The 22,785-nt window shown below is 40.6% G+C and overlaps 1 protein-coding gene across 5 annotated transcripts in view; it reads left to right on the top strand.

Annotated features, from left to right (window-relative positions):
• The window catches only part of fbxl17 (F-box and leucine-rich repeat protein 17), a 206,216-nt gene that overhangs the window by 85,527 nt on the left and 97,904 nt on the right, over positions 1–22,785 (top strand). Inside the window, exon 9 of one of the 5 annotated variants that reach the window (XM_079686440.1) lies at positions 19,323–19,508. The exons of 2 other annotated variants lie outside the window; for them this stretch is intronic. In XM_079686440.1, coding sequence (XP_079542566.1) covers positions 19,323–19,359 — 37 coding nt within the window. In that variant the 3' untranslated portion in view covers positions 19,360–19,508. Of the gene's footprint in view, positions 1–472; positions 549–18,312; positions 18,332–19,322; positions 19,509–22,785 lie in introns of those variants that run through there. 2 more of the 5 variants (XM_079686442.1, XM_079686439.1) reach the window with 2 other exon arrangements.

Raw genomic sequence — 22,785 nt, 5'->3', positions numbered from 1 at the left:
CTGTGAGAGAAAGCATGAGACTTTGGGAAAGTGAGAAAATCCCTCAGGTAATATGAAGTGTCTACATCTATTGTATGACCTCACTATAGCTTTCCTCTAGCACGCTATTTTTTAGGTTGCTTCTCTTTTTTTATTTTGGCTTTCTTGGAGGTTTTTTCTGAATGCCACGACAATTGTCACCGGAGCCCAAACCAGCGACTGTAAGTCCTTTGTCCTTGTCTTGTTTCTCCACCGCCTGTCCCTCCAGATTCAAGCAGAGGTGCTGAGGGGCCGTCCCCTGTCCTTGTCACTTCTCTTTCTCTACTGTTGTATTTTCACACAGACAGCAAGAGGATCTACAATGTTAGTAACGCTACCATATATACCACTGTATGTTTTCTCTCCCTCCAGTGGTGAGCTCATTGCCATACTGTGCCAGGCAGTCACACGATTTGTAAATTAAAAACCCCCGACATTTTTTTTATTTACTCAGGCCTGCGCTGTTGGAGCAGATTGGCTGTCGGCAGAGATTACAGTCCTGCTTAGCAGAGTGAATACACAAGGAGAACCAGTGTTGCCCTGTTGTCAGACATGATGGTAGGAAAAGGTGCGGGGAAAACCAACGGGGGAAGTAATGGAGGCATAGTGATTAGGTACGGCAAAATGCACACGTATGTATGCATCAGATTCTCAGTTCATTTCCCTCTGTTATGTCTTTCGTCAGGCACTTATTCCCTTTGCTTCTGTCTGTTTTTCACACTTCATCTCTCTTTCAATTGTCTTTCTGTGTTTCTTCTCCTGTTCTCCCTCTTTCTTTCTTCCTCTCTGCCTGTCACACACACAAACACTGAAGTGATTATTTCTGGCAGGTTGGGTGTGAAAGTGTGCTATGATAAACATGCTGCCTTGGTTATTAATTTTGAGTAATGGCAGCGTCAAACTCCAGTGCGTTGATAAGTATCGGAGATGGAGGAACATTGTGGCGCGGCGCAGAGACACAATGAAAGCAAGCAGCTGGAGCTTATGGGCTACAGCAGCGTGAGAGCTGCTGTTGTATTCAGGGACAGATTCAAGGCCGGCAGCCTACTACTCCTCCCTGTGTATGTCAAAACCTATGGAAATGTGTGACATAAAAAAGTAAAATATGTTGATGTTGCTTTACAATCCATTTTGCTTGCCACACAACTCTGCTGCTCTAAGGTGTTAAGTTTGATTGGATTGCTTTCGTTTCTGGAAGTCATAAGACTTTATTTGTGATATGCTGTCAGTGACAACTAAACAGCTGGTGTATTTAAAAGGGGCTTTAAGTATTCTTTGACTCTAATCACCCTCTCTCAGTGACTAAGGACTTGCAGCACCAACAGTTCTTAAGTGCAGGTCATGGTGGCAATGTTTTGCAACAAAACATCTACATTAGAGCTCAAGGGAGCGAAAACAGCAAAAATGAACATGCATGTCTGGTGAGGAGGCAGCGTTGAACACTGTTAGATTTTATTACTTTAATTCTTCTGTTTTTTATTTTCTGTCAGCCTTGCTAATATGACATTTTAGCCACATGTTCTGATTCTGATAGAATTATTTCAGCATTGATGTGGAGTACTGCTTTTTAAATGCCAGATTAGAGTACAGTATCACTCTAAATTCGAAACATTGATGTATCTCAGCAGTGTTTAAATGACCTCGTGGAACGTCCAAATGTAATCATTGTATGGGAAACCCAGCATCTCACAGCTGTGGAACCACATTAGACACGGACCTTGAAGCGCTAATATCTCATAAAATGAGTCATGAGCCTTACACTGAAACTGAGCTGAAATCCATGCTAACAACATTGTTAGCCCTCGACATCATCATTATTGGTCCCATTTATACCAAACATGTTTTTCCAGTTATTTCGTTTTTTCCCATATGTAGGTTTACCGTCATGCTCAGAAAGTTATTACTTCTTCAGGTTAGTAACAGACCAGCAGATAAAAGAATAAGTCAATGGAGACCATGATTTATAACCTGCCATTGGATTATGCCAAATGTATGCAGAGTAGATTGTGCATCTTCCGAAAGGTCTGCGCTTAGTGTAATCTTCTCTCATTTGATTTTCCCCTTGATCCTATTGTATGTCTTTGTTTTTAGACTTGATCTGATTTGTAAGCTTTTATCCAATTCCTTTGTTCTTGTGGATTTTTTTCCATAATAATTCCACTCTGAAGGTTACATTTCGGAATATTGAGCAGGAAATCTGATTGTTTGATTTATCTGTTTCATCAGAAACATATTACATGGTTTTCTGACCTAACTTCATGGAGTTTTTTTTCTCAGAAAAGACAAGTGCATTTTTATCGCTAATGTCTGACTTATTTAGCAAAACCCTTCCTTGCTTGCTCAACACAATCATTGTTTTTCTTTTACTGAAGATTTAATACAGTATAAGTCAATCCTGCTGTTTACAGTTTGTCTACCAGACAAACAAATCGGGTTATTTGTTTCTGTGCATATCTTTGTACATGGATACTTTGGTCTTTAGCCAAAACGGTATCTGCCAATGCATATTGTAATTTTTTTTTGTAGCTTAATGTGAGCTTAATCAATTATGAGCTCTAAGGCTCTGTGTGTGTGACTCTCACTTAGGGAACCTCGACCAGAGAGAGGTGTCTACAGCGAGCAGTGTGTGTTCACCAGGTTGCTGGGTGTGTGGGTCGTGTGTAAAAGTGATTTGAGTCACTTAGAATCAGCGTGTCAAAAAGCAAGTACCGGTAGGTTGTGTAATTGCACAACCAAAATAACCGAAGCAGTGGACTGAAGATGGTGACTGTTGAAGAGATTGGGCATCAGCACTCATTTTATATGGCTAAAGGAAGCCTCCAATACTTCAAATTACATTCAGACAGTGGATTCTTTCCTTGCATAAGATGGCAAATCTCTACTCGATGACGTCCATTTTACAACACACTTACATTGTGTTTTTAGAGTTCCCTATTACATTTCCCACAAAATGGTGTAAATCAAAGCCAGTGGTGTTGGATTGAGTCTATCGAAGTTATGCAGAGGTGGAAGGTTTATGAGTAGTTCGGTTTTTGAGTGAGTAGACTGGTCAGAATTTCAATGCATAAGTTGAATTTATTGTTTGTGAATATGTTTGGCTTACATGTGGTACACAGCAGGGGCTGAGGCTTATTATGGTTATCCATACCGTGGGGTCAGAAAGTTGCCCGTATAATCTAAAAGGTAAAGAGACCATGGGGCACGACTGCCCTTGTTTCACTATGCTGGTGACCTTCGCCAGTGTTTGAAAAACAAAGCTGTCATTTTCTCTTCATCTGCTCTCTATGGCTTTTGGAAGACTTGGTCAAATGAATAAAACAAAAGCCATGTTCAAAATTATTCTTGTATATGCTCATCCTTTTATGCCTTATTTCTTTATCATCAAATGAGCACATGTCCTCATGCCCTTGTTCTATCCCACAAGCACTTTATGTATTATTACCCTGTTCTTTTTTTGAATTGCTGTGCTGCTTTATTGAAAACAACCTTTCCCTTTCTTCCTTCCTTCCTTCCTTTCCTGCTGTTCTTTCTTCCCTTCTTCTCATTGCTTTGTTTCCCCCTCCTTTACTCCCTACAGCGTTCCCCATTCCCTTTGTATTGCACTCATTTCTGTGATCGCCTTCTTCTTACCCACAGCACATCCGCTGCCCCACAAATGAGAGCAGGGAGAGTGGGAGAGCAAAGGGGAGGGCATGATGCAGGGCCCTAGGAACAGGGTTTAATGAAGCCAGCCTAAATGAATTTACTGCTTTCCATTGAGCCACTCGGTCCCATGTGGCGGACTAGCACCTTATAGCCATTGTATCAGAGACCCCCCTCTCTGTTCTGCTACCTGTTTTTCTGACACCTCTGTAATTAGCCACCACTATTGAGGAGAGTAATTGCGTATTAGAGCCGTGTTCTGTTTGGGGAGCCTCAAAAGTGAACATTTTTATGCAAATGTTGAGAATAAGGCCTAGATTAAGAAAATTACCCAGGGTTTTGAGGCCATTTTTATACTAAAGAAAGGCCTGCATGCTAAATTGAGGGAGGGGACTTTGCGTCTGTTTGAATTGCTTAGGTGGGGTATTAGTCTCTAGGGATAAACATTTTTGCTGCGTTGCTGATTCACTATTTCAAATTGGTATTTTAAACAGTACTCTGTAATGAGACCTGAATTATAAAGTAAATTGGAGTTATTAACCGCTATTGTTGCGCACCTGGTTTGTATTAGAAGCTCCTGGGGACAAATACCGAGCTGATTGTTATTCATTGTCTTTGTTTTGGTATGCATGTGCTTGTGTGTGTTTGTGTGGGTCTAGCCTCTGGAAAGCCTGCACATGCAAGCTGCTTGGTAGCAACTTCTCTGGTTGGGAACAGAACTGCAGACTAAGGTTAATTCAATAGAAGTTCCTAACTTTTTTGAATCCATTACTAAAATAAGTATATTCTAGCTAGTTTTATACCAGTGATTCATTCAATTAGGTTGCACTATTTAGGTCTTATTATTTATAAAGAGCTGGTGTTACCGATTGCTGGACCATGATGTGATTATGATAAATACATGTCATTGCATTGCATATCCATGTACAATGTATGCTTATGACCTCACCGGCCAAGCACACTAATGCAGACACACACCCAAGAAAACTCACCTCCCCCTTTCTTCGAGTCAACACAAAGCTGCCCAAGCCATGATCTATGGCCCGTCTGTGCTGATCAGGCCATCAGAAGCCAAACCTCAAATGTAATGTTTGGGAGCAGAATGATGCATTCACCAGAAACCCCCAGGAACTATGGGAAATCTGACTTAACTTTCTAATTTCATTTCAGCCGCAACTGGTATAAAATGGCCTCTTCTGTCTTTGAGAAACTGAACTAAATCGAAAGATAAAACTATTTTTATTCATATGTGGTGTGCCTCCATTCACTGTTTGTGACTGCTTACTTTTATTCTTACATTTATTTCCTGGTTTTTCTCTCCTCAGAGATGAACTCCAGGCCAAGTTCTCTGCTGTACCTAAACTTTGCATTTGGCCTGTGCAGTTTGGTTTACCTTTAGGCATTTGGTTGGTTTAACATTAGCTAACCCCTGAGTTTAAGATAATGCATCTTTTTAAAGTTGTGCCTGGCCTTTATGAGGTCAAATAACAAGGTCAGTGACAAAACTGTGCCCCGGCAGCTGCGGTTGGTTGTCTTGCCAAAATAAAAGCAGAACCGTTGCTTGCTATTCTAAGCAGCCTGTTCCTGGGCTTTTAGGCAAAGTTACACTCTTAAAACACTCACACATCCGTTTGCTGTGCTTCAAATGAATATTCCACAGTCCCTGGTTGTGGCTTTAGTTTCAGGTGTTCACATTTGACAAATCATAAGAGATAAATATCTCTGACGTTTAAACGTTTACTTTGTCAGACCTAAAGAGGGTTTGGACTTATCTGATGCTCGGCTCTTATAGCTTGCTAACACTCTTATGTTTTTCTGCCGTCGGAGGTCTGCTTCCATTACCTACTAAGCCTTTGTCAGATTGCAGGGCTGTGAAGCGGTCCCCTATCACCACCGGTAACAGTGGTTTCCAAGTCCCAGTCTATTCAGCTCACGCCGCCACCCTTCAGAGACTGGTAATAACTATTTGCTCAGGCTTATACATTCTCACCCCCCGACTTTCTTTTTTTCTGTTTTCGTCCCTTGCTCCATTCACCCTCCTGCGTTTACTGAATCTATATTTTCCTTCCTCCCTACTTTACTTCGTTCCTCTATCCAGCCTTCCCTTCTTCTCTGGCGTCATCTTTCCTTTCGTCAAAGCAATCACTATTTAAACTTTCCTCTGCTCCAAGGTCCTGTCAGATCCCCTGGAATCCAAACACCATTAACAGAGGTCTCTAGAGCCTAGCCGGTATGTGTATGTGGGTGTGTGCGTTTATATGTACAGTAAGTGTGAATTTTGCGGGCCTTTTCCAATGTGAAGGCACAGCATGGTGATATGTGTATTCACATTGGCGTTGAGGGTATCTCCCCTTTCTATCCTCTGGATGTTCAATAAGAGTGTGAACTCTTGTGGGAAATCTATTGGCAGCTGATTCAGAAGATTACGGAAATTCAGCCTGGCGGGAGGCAGTACAAAGGTGGTTGTGGTGGGGGGGTTAGATGAGTTTGCCATAACCCAGAGAGAATACACATTTGAATTGAGTGTGATATCTATGACCTTGTGGTATGAGGTTTTGGAATCTGTCTAACCAAATGGGAAAACAATTCAAGCTTTTGCTGAAACACAAACACACAAATATGTTCCTCCAGTATGGCCCGAGGCAGAGGAAAACAGACTCTTTCTACAATCTCCCAACGCTTATGTTCTGTTTGAAAACACGTGTTGTTAACATTAGAAGTGTGCCTGCTGTTGTTTAAATATGAGTTTATAAGACAATTTATAGAGCCTGAAGTTATTATATATTTTTTAATCAAGCATTTATTAATTACAAAGGACTTGGTCTATAAAATAAAAGACGATAATAAAAAAGGCTAGACATATATTTCCTAAGCCCAAATTGGTGTATTTTGTTCCACAAAAGTTAAAACAACAATAAAAAAGGATTAAATAACAATAAATTGACCAGTTTATTATGATTAAAGATCAGGAAAAGCAGAACATTCATTGGACAACTTGCTTGACAAATTACTTAAACAATGATTTTTGCTGGGTTATATTTCTACTGATCAAGTAATCAATAATCTATCAATCAATCAATGTTTATTTATATAGCCCAATATCTCAAATGTTACATTTGTCTCAGCAGACTTCACAGTTTGTACAGAATATCAATACGACCATGCGTTCCATTTTCACTCTACAACGAAAAGCTCATGGGGCTTTCCCGAACCTGTGTCGAGAGCTGGAGTTAAATGAAGTCTCAGATTTGCCTTCTTAATAGTTTGTTTGGGTCCCTCACTTCCGTTTTGCTTCTCATGCACTGATTCGCTAGCTGAACAGCCAATCAGAGTGATTTCTTTTGCCGACTGCCTTCGGCGGGTTTTCGACGAAAAGGCGTTGGCACGGCTGAAAAGACACAACGGTGCGGGACACACCAATCTAAGTAGGGCGTCTCGACACTCATCTTTGGCCTGACGGCCAAAATTGGCTTGGTGTGTCCGGGCCTTTAGACCCTCACATCGTACAAGGAAAGACTTCCAGAGAAACCCCACAGTTTAAAGGGGACAATGGGAGAAACCTCAGGGAGAGCAACAGAGGAGGGATCCCTCTCCCAGGACGGAGAGACGTCTACTGCTACTGCTGCTTCTAGCAGTATAGAAGCATGATAATAATCTATACCTTTACTAAACAGGTGTGAAGCACTGCATGTATTCATTTAAAACTTTTTAGAAGATTTGAGGCAGCTTATCAAATATTTTTCGTCATTAACACACCTCTTCGCATACGCAGATTTTCTTACTTTGATTTCACATTTATGTTTCATTTTGGACTTGAATGTAACTTGACCTTCCTGAACCAGGTGTCTATTTAGAGAGTGGGAATTATAGAGATAGAAAGTAAGAGGGAGAGAAAAACCTGTTTCATTAGCAGATTGAAGGAGCTGTGATGTGATGGCTGGTTGAGATGGCTACTTAAATGTGAAAGGCCATTAGCCATTCATCCCTACTACACTATTAATGCAAGGTATAGAAGATGCAATCATGCAAATCACTCTTCGATCAGAGCATTTCATAGAGGAATAACTGCTGACGGCGTGAAGGGAGAGGAGTATTCAGAAAGAGGTGGACAGTAGCAAAAGTCCTACATAAAGAGAAACACATGTAGTGAAGTAGATTTTCTTCTTCTATCCCTGCTCTTCACAGTGTTACTCTACATCTCTCTTTGATCTTGCTTTTATATCAGCATCTGGTTTGTTCAATTTAAAGATGTCATGGGTGCAATGTCAGGGCATGAAGAGGGGGACTTAACCTTGAGTTTGGTTAGATGCTCAGTCTGTCTCTGCTCTTTCAGCTAGAACACCATACATATATTTGTGTATTAACAATATCAAAGAAGCAATACATCTAGTATATTAATAATGACTTGAGTCTTCGATATAAGCAATAACTCTTAGTATAACTGACTCTTAGTTCATGTTGAGCCTTATAGGTCCCCTATTATACTCTTTTTCTACAAAATATTATAGGTCTCACATATACAAAACATGTCTTTGAAGTGTTTGGCCTGAAATACCAAACATATCATGCATTGTAGCATCCCATAAACCCCTTCGTTTCAGCCCTGTTCCAAAAGTGCTGATTCTCTGGCTGTAGCTATAAATGCAAATTAACTGCTTCTCGCCGCCCCTCTGTGGAAGTGTCTGGTTTAAAAAAAAAACACACAATGGTGCTCTACAGTAGGAGGAGTTCAGGTGATAAGGTGGGGGGGGGGGGGGGGGGGGAGGGAGGGGTGGTACCTTGGTTAGTTAGTTGTTTCATCATGAAGTGGCCAAATCTGATCAGCTCATATTCTGACAGGTTTTAATATAGATGGATCAGCACAAAATAAGACAATATTTTTTCCTGAAACTTTCTGAATCTCATATGTATGTATGTATGTATGTATGTATGTATGTATGTATGTATGTATGTATGTATGTATGTATGTATGTATGTATGTATGTATGTATGTATGTATGTATGTATGTATGTATGTATGTATGTATGTATGTATGTATGTATGTATGTATACATGTATGTATGTATGTATAAAACACATGAAACAGTGGGTTTTGCATCTTAGGTGACCTTTTTAAAAGGCCCTCTTAATATGAAAAGAAAACGAGAAGGCATCACAAACAAACAGGCTGAACTAGCATTTATCATTATTACACATTCTGGCAAATTAATTAGTAGCTTACCTTAGCAACCTTTGCTGATGGCGTCCCAAGCTCTAAATCCAACCTATATTGATTAACTAACAAGCAATATCACAATATGATTAATATAATAATATGTTTGTTGATAAACAAACTAACAAATCTAAATAGGGTTGTTATGTTTTCACCAGCCCAACCCATAATGTAAACTGTAAGTATATACCATTATAGGGGACTTAACTATATCATGCGGGTGTATTCCTTAGGACCCGGATGTGAAGTGTAAAGTTGTTTGAATGAGCAGTTCAAAAAATAATCTGCAACACCTGAGGCAAAGCTCTGCAGCAGTGCTATAAAGGTACTGGCTACCTGGCTCATTCCCTACTGATAGTAGAATATACTCGAAGATGGACAGTGGGGATTGTCACAATATTAAACTTGATCCTGACCACCCACTTAAATATTGCAAGAACAGCATACAATAAATCAGCTTTATTGAAAGTTAAACTTCTAGATGAACTGGAAAGTCCACATATAAATACAATTGAATGATTGAATATGATAAAACTAAACATTAGGGGGTGTGTGGGGTCATACTTTAATAATGTTAAACCTTATAGGGTCTTTTGAAACATGTAGGACATCCTTTTATATGTTTGATAGTTACGCTTTCCAAAATGTAGCTTGGATCTTTTATTTCATTGTAATATGCAGAGATTTCATTTGATAGAAGCCCTGTCACTGATAACTCAATTGTAACAACAGTAAGGTTCCTCAAATGTGCCTCCTAAATCAGTCCACATCCTCTTTAATACATAGGCTGAGATATGGTTCTCCTTGGACAGTCACTTTGAGCAATTGAACCTGACAGTGAATTTCCCCAAACTACTTTTACGGCATCTCGTAAAATACTTCATCAAGCCTCAACATTTTTGATTAGCATATTCACCTAGGATAGGCTGATGCAGTACATTTAAATTAATAAGCCACTAACTGTACCACATTTCATAAGAGGGAGAGAGGGGGAGAGAGGGAGAGAGAGGGTAAGGCAGAGAGATGGATGCCTTTTTTGCCACCTTGTGAAATATGTAATTCATCTTCATTTTAACGGGTGTTGTAAATGTCAGGTCACAGATCTTCTCTTAATGAAAAGATCACGCTGTGTCCAAACTTTGACAAATGTTCCTGCTCTGAGCCTTAAACTGGGGAGTCATCTCCCAGTTTGGATCAGTATTAACAAACTCAAGCTGCTGCTTCCTGCTGTGCAACCTGAAGTTGTTAGGTTTCACATCAAATGCTGCTCCATCACCTGTTGTCCCTGCTGTCTCACTGTCAAGTGTGGGCACCGTTGAAATGTTGGCTGGTGATTAACCTTGGTCTGTAATCTCAGAAAATGTATTTAAATGTGGTGTTTACTTCATCCAACATGAATACATCTTCAGATAAGGATTGTGGGCCAGGATATTCAGCATGAACCAAGCTTTATTTAAATCATCCATGAACTGTCCATTTCTACCTCAGATGTTTCTCTTTATTGTATAAAATCATTGTTCTTTTTTAGATTGCATAATCATAGTAGTGAAACAGTTTCCCATGTCTTTAGTTAAAAATCAATCTTCACCAGCATATGACAGACGTTGCATCACAGTTTGATGTTGCACCCCATTGGGCTGATAGTGGTTTGGCTGACCCATAATCAAGAAAATCATGCATTTCTGCAATGAGTCATTGTGCTTCATTATATTTGTTTGCTGTGTGGCACGGTACATTTTATTCTGCACCATAAAAAGAATGGGCAAAGCTCTAATCCAAACTAATTTCACTGACAAAGGTTTTTAATTTGCATGATTATATATGTTTAGCTAATTGTCTGTAATGTATAATGTAATTTATTTGAATGTATTTAAATTGTTTGTGAAAGTTTTTTCCACTTAGTGTTCCAAAAAGTTCTACTTCTTTGAGAGGTATGAGTAGATGCTGTGTGTTCACAGCCTGGAGCTGGTAGTGTGGGCTGCTCAAAGCTGAATCCAGCATGCTGGACTGTGATTGCAGAAAGGTTAGCATGGGTATGAGGATCTGAAAAGCACCAGATAGCGCAGGCTGCTGTCAATTTGCTCTCAAACCCCCCAGCAAAACTTTTTCTTCTGCTCTTCTTCCCACGGTTTTTATGCAAACCTACAAAGATGTCACTGACATCAATTTACCCCTAAAAGCTGCAGCGCATTGGGCCATTACAGAGCGAACGCTATCTCATAACGTCCTCAGGGAACAAGGAGAAAATGAGGAATCAGCATATAGATGTAGCTTTGTTTTTTCCCCACAATTTTTAAGCACACAGGTGCAATGGTTATGTGATCATTGGCAACAACTTAGAATATATTACAATAATATGTTGTTATAGGAGCAGAGTTGATACTTTCCATAGGTTCCTGTCTTTTCTTATCCCCCCTTGTCTTTGTTTGTTTTATAATGTAGCTTCATGAGAGGCCTGCCCTATACAGTGGGGGAAATTAACAAGATGTGAATAATAAATGGAGTCTTAATTGATCAGGCTTCTTCCCTGCCCAGATTGTATGGCTTTGCCCTTGATATTAATACTTCGGGTCAACAAAATCAATACATTCATCTATGAGAAACCCACAGAGAGAGAGAATGTGTTTTAATTATATTAAGCTGAGTCTTTTATCTTATGACTCCTGCTGGTGAAAAAGCATAACAAATACTTACATTATTGTTTCAGGGAAAACAATAACTTTGTTTTTCAGACCTTAGAGCTGTAGTGGGGCGGTGGCATTCAATCAGGAATGTTTTGTTTTGTGGTATCCTCTTAACCAATGGGCTTCTAGAGCCACAACTGTACTATCTTTATTTAATTACATTAGTTGAAAGGGGCTGACTAAAATGCAGTAGAGCTTTGGCACTTATTTGTTTAGAATATGACACACCTATTAATTCTTTCCTTTTTACACATGTTATCAATATGTCTGCTAATGTTGTTGCCAAAACAGGAAATTCCAAATAGGGATAGTTGATTTTGGCCACATCCAGAGATGGAGGTCACTGAAGGACTACAGCGGGACGTGCTGTTCTTGTTTATCACCCTTCAACCATGACATACTTTGTTGTGGCAGGCCTGCTTTTATTTTCAATTTGGCGTGCTTTACTGTTTTTCTCTTTTTGCCTAAAAGCTATCCCGCATTACAGCTGCTCTCAAGCATGTTCATCTATCACAGAGAGGGAGAGGGACGGAGGAAAGCGAAGGGACAGAACCCGAGAGGACGAGAGAAATTGGAGGATAGAGTGAGAGAATGAACAAATGTAGTGACTGCTAATGTCTTTATTGGAATGATACCAGTAATTAATTATTCTGCCCCCTCTTAAAAAAGACAGAGTGAAAAAAGAAAGGTTGAGTTAAGGCCGAGGAGCAGCAGCAATCCGTAACGTGCCGTCTCAACTAATAGCTGGAAGTCAGATTTTACTGATCACTCGATGGCTCTTTCCTAATTGATGGGATGTGTGTGAGTGTGTTTCCGTCCTTGTGCGTCTCCCTGCCTGTTTTCACATGGTGCCTGTTGATGTAGGAATGTAAATGTTTTTTTGCTTTCTGGTCAGCATGTGTTCATCGGTCTCGTGTGTGTCTTCTGTGAATCTAATCACTGTTAGTGTGAGGTAATGTGAGTGGAAGGCTAATATCGTCCATGTCACCAGTCGTCCTCAGGCATGTCAGGAGACAACCTATCTGTCCCACTATCCTTCCTTTCTCCATAGGCCAATAATCGTTTATTCTTCTTCAATGAAACAACTTTTGACAGAGTTTGATATCGAGGCAGCACATCATTTGTCATGAGCCATTGTGGCCTCAAGGTTTCAGTGGACAATGGCAGTGTATCAGCATTTCCCACCTTAGCTTCACTGTGTAGCTTTAGGCACACCTGACAATACTATACTCACAAGAGTGCAGATGAAACTGATTTTATTATCTGGAAATGAACACGCCCAGGCACAAAACACTCATTTGAATTATTTGAAAGTATCCTTTCGATATATATATTTCTTTTCTTACAACCCGCCAATGTGCAATTCCATTGTGAAGAGACAAAGCATGTATAGACAGTGTGACCACTAATGAAATATTATTTTCAGTTTTCTCTCAGGCTGCTTTGTTAGCTGGAGAGTAAAGGCCTTTGCAGGGTGCTGAGGAGACGTTGAGCATATCCAGAGGGAATGGATGATTATCACGTCCCTGGATGGAGCTACTTTCACTCTGTGATTAACCTATGGTGGTGTTCAGGTTGTTTTATTGAGGTGTACTTGAGTATGTGTGTCTGTGCGAGTGATTGGGCTCGGGGTGTAGATCTAGTGGAGCCAAAGGGATGATTACACTGAAAAGGTCAGGTTTGTCTCGGGTTCCTGCAATTAACACAAAAGAGAAGGAGAAACAGGGACATTGGATGAGTAATGCAGACAGAAAGAGGAGGATGGAGAGAAAAAGCAAGAGATATATTGAGAGGGAGAATTGATGGAATTAAAATTAACAGGCATGACAACGATGGGGTGGGCTCAGAGAGAAAGGTCAAAAGGAGATGCTCATCTCCATCAGCTATCAACACTAGGGAATGATCAATGTCCTGATGACAGCATATTTGACACATTCCTTCTGCTTTAAGTGTTTATTTTAAGGCCTTTGTCAGATTTTAAGTAATACAATATGTTGCTGGGAAATACTGAAACAGACTCAGACAGTTGGCCGAATACCAACACAAATGTCTTTACTGGCCAACTTTTCATGTTTATATAAGTTAGGTTATTAATACTCCTGCCCCAAAAAAAATCTTATTGGCAAGGGGTTCTGTCTAAGATAGATGACCTGACTTGTTTTCATAATTTGCAAGTTTTCTTTGAGGTCAAGGTTATTTTTATTATGTCATTCTGTGTACAGTGTTTGGCTGATGAGCAAATGCCTACATGCCAAACTCAGATACTGCATTAAAACAAGCCTGCGGTTTCACCACACACACTCTTGTTAAACCACAATGAAACAGTTCAAGATTAAACTGGGTAAGTAAAGGATATATTATATTTAAAATGAAAATTGAACCAGAAAATTAACCCTGGGGGATGCAACAATAAAGTGGGGTGAAGGGATGAACCGGTCATAGTTAAAAATAAATATCCATGTTATGTATATAGACTTAACAGCAGCTTCGGTCCAAAATGCTTTATTTTTGGGGGGAAATATCTGTTGAGTCATTTTATTATATTTTACAAGGCCTTGGAGAGTTGTTGAACTATAAAGTAATGCTGATTTGCAGCCACTGGCCTGGAACTGAGACTCTGCCCTCCTGATCAGACATTATTTGAGTATGCATGCCGTTATTCATTAAATAAACGCAGTGCATCTGATTTATATGGGTTACCGAACTCTTGTTTGTGTTCGTGCTGGTATTTGTGAGAATGTGCAACTATGGGACTTGTGTGCCCATGTTTTGTGAGCTTTTCAAAGTATTTCTGAAGTAATTATTCACTCAAACAGCATTAGTATGTACCCAAGATCCCAGCCTCTACGAATTTTAGACAGGCTGTGCTTGTAATGACGACCTCTGGCTTTTGTTTTGAATCGTGAATGAGAATAAAGAAATATAGTTTTTTATTTGTGCGCCTCTTCAGAGGATTGTGACAGATTGTGTTATGAGTGACACCGCTCCACTGAAGATTACAACTGTTGTGACAGACACTGTCAGGATACGGATGCCTCAGTGACTGAAACAAGAATACATTGGACTTGATGGAAAAAAGAGTTGCACTTCAAAAGCTCTCTCTTCAAATCCTCTGCACAAAGTCATCATTGACATTGTGTTCAGTCTGTGCATGGAGGGTGTCTGGATGGGTTTCTCTTTGTCAAGCACCCCTTGATTGTAAGGTTGGAATGATGTATAATATGTTCTACTAGGTTGGTGCGTTTTGTACCTTGTAGTCCAACTTAATGAAGGTAAAACATAAAAGACATGAAGCTCGAATGGTTACCGACAAAGAGCTGTCATTTGAGATTCAAACCTGTGATTGGAGGTGTACTGGTGGCCAAATTGTTCAGTTTTAATTGCAGAGTCCTCAGTATGAGTCAGGCTGAATATATTTTGACTGTTGCCATGTCCAATTTATCAGCTGTTTACTGTCAATGTTTTTACAAGGGCTTTGTTGCAGATTCATTAAGGTTATTTCGGCTTGGTGGGGGGTTTCATTTTAAAACATAATCCTCAAACACCCTCCCCCAAATTTCCCAAACAGTGTTTCATAGTTAAGGTACTGTAGCCTAGACAACAAAATAAAACAATTTCTCCTCAAAAAGGGCTGTAAAGCTACATTTTCTCACATAGCATATGATAGTGTATATCAGGGGGTCGGCAACCCCTGGCACGCGTGCCAGCATTGGCACGCAGCACCGTAACCAGTGGCACACTAGGAATAAGTGGAATAAGTGTGCAATAATATTTAAATTGTATTTTCGGACCCTGAACGAGACCGCCGCCAGAGCGCGTCTAGCTGCAGAAGGAAGCCATGCACGCAACGCAGCCCCGCTCTCTTTAACTCCAGGTGACTTTCTGCCGCTTTCCTCCGTGGTGCAGTGCTGATCGTTTCAACACGGAGGAAAGCACTTCACTAATTGCAGTACCCATAAGGAGCTGTACAAATGCCGCAGTTTTTGCGTGGCTGTGTCTTTAGTTGAAAGCCCAGTGGCGATCTGCTCATCGAAATAATATGCTACAAAGGGGCGGACTGGCCATCTGTGTGTTGAACTTTCCTGTCGGCTCCCAGACCGTAGTCTAGGAGGGCAGAAGCAACAAGCGTCAGGTTCAATAACCCACTTTAGCTTAAATGACTGGAGAGAGGCGAGCTCTTCTTGGGAGGCCGTTGCATTTATTTAGCTGTTCTTCTGTTTCACAAAATACATCACAGACCTCTGTTTTTCTGCTGCCTCGTTTCACTTCCAGAAACATACACACGTTCCCTCACTGTCGCTCTGCCAACCACACACACACATGCACACACACACTCTCTCTCTTAAAGGGACAGCGATCTCATCTCACTCTGCATGACCCTAATATCATAACATGTGTGTTCTGGAAAATCACAGAACGGACGATTGTCCTTATTATTATGCCGTTTAAACCAAATTATTTAAATGTGGTAAATGTGTAAGTTTCGTTGAAAGGTCCACACACTGCTTCCCCGCAGTGAGGCTCCCCCCCCCCCCGTTGATAATTCTCGATCGTCGGCACGCTGATAATTTTTTTTTTTTTAAATGGCACTTCATATCAAAAAGGTTGCCGACCCCTGGTGTATATGCTTAATAAGTGTGGGTGTTGTTGATAGATATGTTCCTGTTGATAGTAAGACACGATGTTTCAGTACCAAGGTGGCGTACAACCTCGACCCAAGAAAGCCTCAGAAATACTCTGCTTTATTTCTTCCTTTGCTCCACAGGTGTCATAACCCTTGAATGTAATCTAAGTGTCGTTTAGAAAATCTATATCTCAATAAAGCCTGTGTGTGGCAGCTTGTAGGAGTGGACAGGTAGTACCGTGGTGCTCAGCGGAGTGATCGGTGTTGTCTTCCTACCAGCTCATTATTTCCTACCAGTTCTTCTGGGAGCGTGTTACAATTGTTTCTCATGTACACGCACACATAGGCACACACAGCTTTAAACCATTTGACCTTGGTTGCTATGACAGCAGCAGTAGCGGCTGCACTGAGGTGTCAGTGTGTCTCTTTGACGAGTCCCGCAGGCACACCAACCCCCGGCCCACCGTGTTCATCGTTTGTGTGTATGTGTGTAATGATGATTAATACCTTTGTTTTGAAAGCCAACCGAGAGTTGTTGTGTGTTTTGTGTGTGTGTGTGTGTGTGTGTGTGTGTGTGTGTGTGTGTGTGTGTGTGTGTGTGTGTGTGTTTTGTGTGTGTGTGTGTGTGTGTGTGTGTGCTCACCTCTGTTTGGCTGTGCGAGTGTGTTTTTGTTGTTGTTGGGTGCTTCAGTACTTTTCCCGCCTCGCACCCTCCTACAGTAGCTGTCACCAGCATGATTGTTGTTTATAGTTTTGACATCTTGCACCTCGCCACTGCTGTTCATCCACCTCGTTCCGCACTTGTGAGAAGTTTTTGATTTAATCTGGTCTCACAGGTCACATCTGCCGTCAACATGTTTTGATTTTACAATGTTTTGAAGAGTAGAGAGGTGGTGGCTTTGCCTTTACCAGACATCAATTAGGGTGACTCTCCAAACCTCTTCTAATTAGTTGTTTATCTCTAAACCTGTCAGTTCACTGTACCTGTAGGAGTTCTCATTAATATGGTCTCGTGAAATGAGTCGTGTGGACTTCCAAATGACTTTGGATAAGAAAAATACCACTGCACTGAGTTAGCTCAACAGTTGTGTTCACATGGTAGGGACTTATTTAGATGTATTGTGATGCTTGTACCACACACACACACGTGCACACACACACACACACACACACACACACACACACACACACACACACACACACACACACACACACACACACACACACACACACACACACACACACACACACACACACACACACTCTGATATGGATATATATATTTTTTGTTGTTGTTGTAAAAGCCATTACTACCTTTCTAACTATCCACAATCTTAATTATTTGCTGCTACGGTGACAGACTTTCACTCACAGGGATTATACAGCAAACATAGGAATGGCAAGAAAATAAGACACATGTCAAATTCCGTTTAAGAATGAAGCATGTTTTATATTAGTAGAGATAGATTTTGACATAATCCTTCACAGATTACTTTAAACGCTATTTGATTGGACACAGGCGTAATCTGTTTCTGGTTTGGTCTTGTCTCATTGTTCTGCACATTTTTGGATGACTTAGTTTCCTTTAATCAGCCTTCTCTGTTATCACTATCAAGCCGTAAATTAAATATTCTCTTGCAATGTGGCGGACTGTACACAATATCCGCAAATGAAAAATTATTAAATAGCTCACACACTGCAGGTTTCCAATGTTTGCTTATTTATTGCACCTAGGTGACGTTTCCAGCCCAATCGCTCTTCTTCTGACCAAATGCAAACGCATAAAGCAGTGACTATTGGAAATAACTCATTCTGTTGTAAGAAACAAACATTCCTGCGCTGTTCTACACACAAAATATGTTCCTCTGCATAGCTTTTGCTCTGCTGTAGCTAATAAGTCAGATTGTGAATCACCAGCTTTGACTTAGACTTCCAATCATGGTCTGTTTACACAAGGCAGAGGAAAGATTCCCTATGGGCCGACAGTCAGGCAGGCGAGCGGGAAACACACAAGCACCCAGCATGTGCACCTTTGAATATTTATATAATCATGTTTATATGAACATTTAACCAACCTCCTTCCTTCTCTGTCTTTTTCATGTTTCTGCTGATGTTGCTGCAACAAATCTAGGTAAGAAAACCAGTCATCTGTGCTCTTTGCTTTTTTCACAGGTTCATTATTCCCCATCCTTTATTTAGGTTATTTCCCTCAAAACTGTAATTTAGCTTTGATCTTTCTCGTTTTCTTTATGCTTTGCACAAGACATTTCCAAAACATTTTGACGTGTCTATGGAAAGAGGAACTTGCCTTTTCATCTTCTAGTATGTCTTTCTTTGCTTTCCTTTTTACATGCTATTTCTCCTCAGATCTGCTCAGGTTCATATTGAATACCTCACTTATGTTTATTAGCTCCGCATGAAAAACAGTTTTAGTAGCTCTTGGACGCTACCCACACCATTCTTCTCCTAGCTTTGGCTTCATATTTCTTCATCTCTTCCTCTCCCTCCAACTCTTCTCTCTTTTTTATTTCCATGCTTTGAGCCTCTCCTCATGCTTTTTCACATCTGTGGTGTGCAGACACAGCAGGACAGAAAGATAAATAAATGTTGATGTGCCCAGATCTGGACTGCGTTGGCTTACTCAAGAAAGTTAGGTCAAATTCTGCTTAAGTCAGGTGTGATGGTTCTCCTATTGCCAGTGTGTAGCTTGAACTCACTGTGGCTGTCCCGTGCCATCACAGTATCACTCAGTGTGCGTGTAAGTCCTTTGTGTCTTAGATGTGGGGGTAATGAAGGCCTATGGTCATGCCTGGTTTTTTGGCAGTCAGTACATTGTCTTGGTACAGCAGTGTGCTGGCAATAGTGAGGTCCAGTTACTCAGAGTGCACTACACCTTAGGAGGTAATGCGATTAGGGGGGCAGAGACAGAGGATTTGTCCAGTGAGCATAAAGAGGAACATCAAACGCTAAGATAGGTGGGATTATCAAAAGATGAAAGGGAAAAATAGTCCCTATACCTGTCTGTCTTTTAGCCAGCCCCCCTGGGAGTACAGAGGAGGGATGATGGTGCAAAGGCTCTTTCTGACTTTCTCCCACTCATGAGTTACCTTATGCTCCGTCTCGCTCCTCCTTTTTTGGCAGGATCATATTCAGGCTGCTTCAGTCCCGTCAGCCCTGAAAGAGTTCCCATCAGAAGTGGATGTTCTGCCATGTCATGAAGTGTTTGCCTGGTCTATAAATAATGCAGGTCAAGTACACCACAGTGCACCCTTTAGAGCAAGCAAATATCACCCAAAATGTAATGCAACCCACTAGGGCTGCTCAATTAATTGTATTTCAATCGTATTTCAATCGTATTTCAATCGTATTTTAATCGCGATTACGATTATGGCTTGCAACGATTACGAAAGCAACGTAATCGAAATAAAACGATTATTTTTTGATTATTACTTTTTTTTTTTTCAGTTGAATTATACTTAAACTTCAGGGTAATCAACTGTTAAAAACATACTGTCCACATTTTTTTTCTACAATAAATGGATGTTTTCAAAGTCAATGAATAATCGCATTTAATAATCGCAGTTACAATTATTGACCCAAATAATCGAGATTATGATTTTTGCCATAATCGAGCAGCCCTACAACCCACATGAATTCCATCCTGTTTGGCCCGTTCATACTTGCATGCGCGTAGTTTCATCATATTACATTAAGACAAGAAGACGTGTAAGGTTAACAAACTGTTTAATTTGAAACATCAAGAAACGTGAGATGCCAACTCTTCAAGAGACACTTGTAAAATGATGGCTCAAATGGCATCAGGAGTTTGTTTGATATAATGGCTGAAAGCTGACGGTATATATATATATATATATATATATATATATATATATATATATATATATATATATATATATATATATATATATATATGAATATATGAATATAAAGAGATGAGGGTTATTTAGTGTGGTGCAGAACTAAGAGTTGATTTTAAAGGATTGTCCATCTATAAAAATATTGTTCGATGTTATTGCACACTATCACTGTTTTGATAAAGATACTGGTTCAGAATCTTCTCCATTTATCAGAGGCATTAAAATAAATGCTTCATTATTTTTAATGGAATAATAAAACAGTTTTATATGCAAAAAAATGTCTTCTCTGCTGTATAATCTTTTATCTTTTACGTCTCGCTCCCTAACTTTGTCTTCATTTATTTTTATAATAGGGTGCGTTCAGACTAAGCCTGAAGCACTTTTTTGTCTTGATTTATTTTTCGGCATTTGACTTTTTTGCTTGACCGGGCTACAGTTTCCATGTATAAGCCACATACGAACAACTGAGGTGACAGACAGATGTTAGCTGGAAGCGTCGTTCTTGATTGTTACACATAGACTGTATATATAACAGTCTAAAGGTTACACAGTGTACCTGTATATCAGCGAGTCAGCTCATAAACGTTAGCTTTTTCCCTTCAAATGTTCTCCTGTCTGAGTCTATGAGTCAAACAACAGAAGGAGCATCCTTTTCTCTGCCAAAGTTGAAGCACGTTCAACTCAAATGTACCCATCTTTTTAGACTAGCTTCACATTTAATCTGACTCAACCACGTGTCTGTTTCTCATACTGTTCCTGTGTCTGTTCATTTGCCTTTTGATCAACCATCTCCTGCTATCTGATGATTTTTTTTGTGAGTAAGTGATGTGGTCATCGGGTCAAGAGCTAAAGTTTTCCTGTGATGTGTGTTTGCTCTCAGTTCACATTCCAAGCACAACAACCTGAATCATCAGTTAAAAGGCTGCTTTTGGTGTGTGTTTCCAAAAAAGATCTTGTGTTTTACCAAGAAATGCGGTGAGAAGGAGAAGCTCAGCTTGTAAAACTCAGTAACTCCACCATCAGCATGGGAAAGTATGTGCGGTTTTGGCCTTTGCTATACCATAGTGTTTGCACATCGTGTATATGCACATTTATATTCAGTATGTGTCCGTCTGTGTGTTACTGTGCATGTGTTGCAGCCAGGTCTTTGGGCTGTACTTCATGAGGTTAGAGTACCATGGTTTCTCACGCTGGTCAGAGTAGCTCGTAAAACAGCCAAATAGAGGTTGATGTCATTCACCAAACCGCAGCGGGGCTATTTGTGACTGCGTTAACGAAAGACCGGCTGGATGGACAGATGAACTCGGTTTGGGGTTTTACAGTAAATTCGTACGGATCATCTAGCTGAAGACAGATCCGCTGACCTGTATTAGTGCACACGCAAACTCACTCTCTTCCTGCCTGTTCTGACGTGTTCCCTTTATCCTGAGTAAGGCCAAAGTAAACATTTCAGCAGCTATTAAAGCGAGTTTGGGCGCTTTATGAGGGGCTGTAATGTTTTTAGTGAGCTGTTATTACACAGTGTCCAGTTTCTCCTCCGATGTATCCTCTAAAAACCTGCTCCACACCGGGCTTATTGATGTGGCTTCACTTCTAGTAGCACGATACAGGCAGGCTGAAGCTTTCCTTCCTCGTGACTCTTTTTTCTGATATCCATAACTCTTTGCTTGTCTAGACACACCCCCTTATCTTTTTTTCATTATTTCTGTCTATAGAATTGCCTTATTTTGTTCATCCATCCCCTTTCAGCTTCATCCTGACAGTTTTTGGTACTGTCACATCTTGCAGCTGGAAGTGTGTGTGTGTGTGTGTGTGTGTGTGTGTGTGTGTGTGTGTGTGTGTGTGTGTGTGTGTGTGTGTGTGTGTGTGTGTGTGTGTGTGTGTGTGTGTGTGTGTGTGTGTGTGTGTGTGTGTGTGTGTGTGTGTGTGTGTGTGTGTGTGTGTGTGTGTGTGTGTGTGTGTGTGTGTGTGTGTGTGTGTGTGTACAAAAGCAGAAAATTATTCACTATCAATATCTCAAGGGGGATATGATGGTATGGAAATGTGTTGAGCACAGCCTCCTAATAGTTCTGCGGTAATCATAGTCTGTGGCAGTTCTGGAGAAGGTCGGTAGAGTGAAGGGGAGGAAGATGGGAGAGACAGGAAAGAAAGAAAGAAGAATTTAGAAAACTGCATCACAAATGGCATAATGCTTAGCATTTTGATGCTAGGGCAGATCCATAATTCATGTTGCTAATGAAAGCTAGGAGGTAGCCAGTCAGTGTGGAGGGGACCATGCTGATCAGATGGGAGGTAATAGCATTACCATACAGATAGAGTTAATGTGCTTCCTGTGCCACACCCCCCTTTCTCCTCTCCCCTCCTCTCTTCTCTTCTCTTCGCTCTGTCTTCTCCTCTCCTCTCCTCAGTCAGCAGCTCTTATTCCATTGTCTCCACAGGCCCAGTTTGGCTTGGCCTCTCACCACAGAATATAGACTGAATGATTTTCTCCTACTCTGTTAAGAAAGAGCTGATATTGGCATGAAAAGATGTTGAAAGAATGCCTGCCGTCCGCAGGAGACTAGAAAAGCAGGAAGAGTTAGAGTGTGTGTCAGTGTTCATGGTAGCAGGTGTGTATTTTTCAATCTGACTCCTTTTGTGAAAGTATGTCCATGTGTTCCACTGTGGTCAGCGACTGGGACAGACTGGAACCCCAGCAGGTAACTGGGCCCAGGCTTCTGTGAGCC

Source organism: Notothenia rossii (genome assembly GCF_949606895.1).
Source record: "Notothenia rossii genome assembly, chromosome: 6".
NCBI classification, from domain to species: domain Eukaryota; kingdom Metazoa; phylum Chordata; class Actinopteri; order Perciformes; family Nototheniidae; genus Notothenia; species Notothenia rossii.
This window is presented reverse-complemented; position numbering and strand designations above follow the sequence as displayed.